Here is a 3,987-nt window from a genome sequence, read left to right on the forward strand (position 1 = left end):
AATATTCTCATCTCTAGTCGATGTGGGATCTCTAACATATTGTTTTGCTATTTCTTTTTTTCCCTCTATTTGTGTGCAAACAAATCTGACTGAAATCAAATAATATAGTTGAACGTGAGAATCTTAAATCGAAAATAGTCTTTATTAATAAATTATCAATAAAACTAGTTATTATTTTAAGAACTATTCATTAGTGATGGTATAAGACAAAAGTTGAATAACAAACAATCATGAGTGCTCTTCACTCATCCAACATAAAATGTAATGACAACGAAGCAAAATATGGTACCACAATTGAAAAACAAAGACTCTCTCACTTGGCACAGGTTATGATAAAAAAAAATAGTTATACTTAAACATTGAATTGATAAAAACACTTGATCACTTATTCAAATTATTTGATCACATGTGTAAATGTGACACATTTCTCAAACTGGAATTGAAATCAACCACAAACATATCTAGATCGACCTTGCTTTATATTATTATCCTCTCTCTTAACCTAACTAGCTAGTCGGTAAACTGGTCTAGTTAACAAATGATTCTTTCTAGGTATGCTAAGTCCAAATATCTCTTGCATGTCTAACTCATCACAAGACATGCCCAATGGAAGCATCCAATCAAAACAATGCACCAATTGAGCCAAAACAAGACTAACTGTGGTTAGACCCAAATGAATCCCGGGGCACCCTCTTCGACCCGAACCAAATGGTAAAATTCGAAAGTCCTTTCCACGAATGTCTACATTGTCATTCTCAAACCTTGTAGGATCAAAAATCTCGGCATTGTCCCAAACATTAGGATCTCGCCCTATAGCCCATGCATTTACTATAATTCTTGATTTTTTCTTTATTAAATAACCATCAATGATAACATCTTCTCTACACTCGCGAGGTACTAGTAAAGGTCCAACTGGGTGCAACCTTAGTGTTTCCTTCACCACCATGTTCAAATAAGATAACTTTTGTAAGTCATTTTCCTCCACGTGTTTGTTCATTCCAACCACATGTTCTAGCTCGTGTTGAAGTCTTTTCATCACACTTGGGTGCCTCAAGAGTTCTGACATGGCCCATTCTAACGTTGTGGAAGACGTTTCTAATGCTCCAGCGATCATGTCTAATATGATAGCTTTGATGTTTGTCCTATCAATGACATTTTGGTGGTTGTGAACATCATCTGGTTGATGCATGAGTGAGAGCAAAATCTCCACAAAATCTATGTTGTATTTTTTCTCTTTCTCATATGAATTATTTTCGTGGTCTTGGATTATCTGCTCTAACCTTTCGTCAATTGACTTGCTTGTTTTCTTTAATCTTTTTGTTATTCCCTACAATGGTTGCATGCATAAATTCTTCATGTATTAAAAAATAACATCACTTATAATTCCATCATATTCTTTCATATGTATATAACAACAAACATTGATAAACACTAGCATTAATAAGTGACCAATTTACTAAAAATTGTACAATTTATTAAAATATTTTGCCATAATTAATTGAATTTATTTTATATTTGACTATTGGTGCTTTATTTATTTTTTTTTCAAATTGCATTCCATTAAATGTACTGCATTTCATTAACTAATTAAATTTTCTAAATTTACAATATTATATTCAATAATTTTTATAAGAAATTTAAATAATTAAAATTGAAAAATCATATCCAATCAAAGTCAAAAAATAACAAATACACATAAAGGTATTATTAAAACTTGAAAATTAAATAAAAGTATAAAGAAACAAAAGAAATCTAAATCGTTTAGAATACGTAAAAATGACATTAAAAATAAAATAAAATATACTAAAAAACTCTATTCATGCAAATACATAGATTTAAAAAAAATATATAAGTACCAATATATTATATTTGGATGCACGATTTTAAAAATATAAAAATCATGTTTAAGAGTACGATTTTTATTTTAAAATAATTTTTTTATATATTTCTACAGTCGCACTTTATAACATATTTTAATAAATTCATGCTGGTACGTTTATTTTAATTGTTTAACTTTTTTTGTTAAAATTGTGTTTAATGGCACATTTTTATTTTCAATAAAATCGTGCCATTACAATAGGCATGCTTTTAATATCTTTTATACTTTGGTGTGTAAAATGTACCTCTTGGCATGTTTTGTGTTTTTTTTTTTTTTTTTTAAATGGTTCACAAGTTATCTGGATTTTTTTGCAATATATGGAAATTGGTAGGGTTTGTTTTTAGTAGTTTGTCGGGAAAGTTTAGTGTTGTTACACTTTTTTTTTTTTTTTAGAAAAATGATTTTTTGACACCCCATTTTTCTTTTGCTCCAAATTACACATTTGAATTACTTATGTGATAGGGGTATTTTTGTAAAATAATAAACATAAGGTGGGTGTAATTTGGAGCCTAGGTGTCAAATTATCACTATTCTTTTTTTATGAGTTGAATCATCTAAAAATGGTTCAGATATATATATTATTTATTATTGATAAAAAATAGATAAATGTTAAAAAAAAATTAGATAAATCATGTGAACAAGTATTAAAGGGTTGAGATAACTTTTTGTATTGCTCTGAATTTAGTTTCATTTTATTTTTGATAAAAAAAATTATGTGAATCAAGACTTCTACTTTCCTTCTATCATTATTTTTTATATATATATTTTTCTAAAATATTGTTTCTTAGTCATTTTTAAGTGCATATGCTAACAAGTTTTAGTGGCAACATATACAATACCTGAAAATCAAACAGCCCTAGCCAGGGCATGTAATCTGCAAGATTAAAAGCTCCAACCAAGTTCAACGCTTCTTGAATAAGCCTTTTCAGCTCCAATTTATCATCTTTCACACGCCCCAACACCATTCTAAACACCATCTTCTCCACCACCTCTGCCACCAACTCACTCAGATCCACAACCTCACCTGACGCAGCAGAATTTTTCAGAGACTCCACCAACACTCCCAACTCCTCTCTCCTCAGAGGACCAAACATCTCAACCTTTGAGGCACTCAGAAGCTGCACAGTGCACACTTTTCTCACGTTGCGCCAGTATGCACTGTACTCAGAAAAAACCAAACCCTTGCTGCCATGTGAAAGGGTTTCAGAGACTTGGATTTTGGGTCTGCTGGCAAAAACAGTGTCATGGGTTTTGAGGAACAGTTCTGCAGTTTCTGGGGAAGAGACCACTATGGCTGGGACCTGCCCCAGATTTAAGGACATTATGGGACCATATTTTGTGGCAAGGGATTGAAGGGTTCGATGTGGGAGTTTTCCTAACATGTGAAGGTTTCCAATAATTGGCAAGGGTTTGGGACCTGGTGCAGTTTTCCAATCATGTTTCTTTTGGAACAAAAAAACAATGAATGATATTAAGAGAAGTGTTATAGGGATAGCTAGTGCTTGAAACAACATTTCTAAATTGTTTATTTGCTTTGTGAGAATTAAGAGGTGAGTTTAGGTTATTTATAGACCTTAATATATAGTATACTGTGTGTATATAGATATATAGGTAGATATTGATGGGAAAAACGCGCGCGAAAACAACACACATAATCACGAAATCAACTGCAGAAAAATAAACGACACAAGATTTAACGTGGTTCGGTCGCCAACTGCAACCTACATCCACCCGGACAACTATTAGGTTTACATTATATCCTGTTACACACCAATTACAAGTACAATAATCTCTTTAAATAGAGATAAATAGAGATAATAAAGGGACATAACAATTAAGCTCACTCACTAAACATGTGTCTTGTCAGCCCAACCCAATTGGTCCTGGCTTCGTACCCAACAGATATATATATATATATGGTGCTGGCTTCGTACAGAACATATATATATATAGACTTTCAAATGTATTAGAATATGTCTTGTGATTTTGGAGGATTTTAATAAATTAAATAATAAAATTGAGTAATCAAGAAATAACTTGCTATGATTGTCAAGGCAAAATCGTAATAATATTAATAATGGCAGGTATTTTAGATTTTGTAGGAAGAT

General features: G+C 31.4%; 1 protein-coding gene across 1 annotated transcript; it reads right to left on the reverse strand.

Moving 5' to 3' along the window:
- Positions 1 to 364: 364 nt before the first annotated feature.
- Positions 365 to 3,411, reverse strand: LOC137838041 (cytochrome P450 CYP736A12-like). The gene is made up of 2 exons (XM_068647255.1): positions 2,719 to 3,411; positions 365 to 1,327 (listed from the first exon to the last, which is right to left on the reverse strand). The coding sequence occupies exons 1-2, from the start codon at positions 3,391 to 3,393 to the stop codon at positions 503 to 505; spliced, it is 1,500 nt and encodes a 499-aa protein (XP_068503356.1). The 5' UTR covers positions 3,394 to 3,411; the 3' UTR covers positions 365 to 502.
- Positions 3,412 to 3,987: the final 576 nt, after the last annotated feature.

Source organism: Phaseolus vulgaris, chromosome 4 (assembly GCF_000499845.2).
Source record: "Phaseolus vulgaris cultivar G19833 chromosome 4, P. vulgaris v2.0, whole genome shotgun sequence".
In the NCBI taxonomy this organism is placed as follows: Eukaryota; Viridiplantae; Streptophyta; class Magnoliopsida; order Fabales; family Fabaceae; genus Phaseolus; species Phaseolus vulgaris.

What these genes read in the sequence shown, in the direction of transcription:
- LOC137838041 (XM_068647255.1), bottom strand. Translation starts at nt 3,393, where the DNA reads ATGTTGTTTCAAGCACTAGCTATCCCTATAACACTTCTCTTAATATCA. An exon ending in TAGGGCTGTTTGATTTTCAG is followed by an intron (nt 1,328 to 2,718) that starts GTATTGTATATG and finishes CAACCATTGTAG; the next exon opens with GGAATAACAAAAAGATTAAA.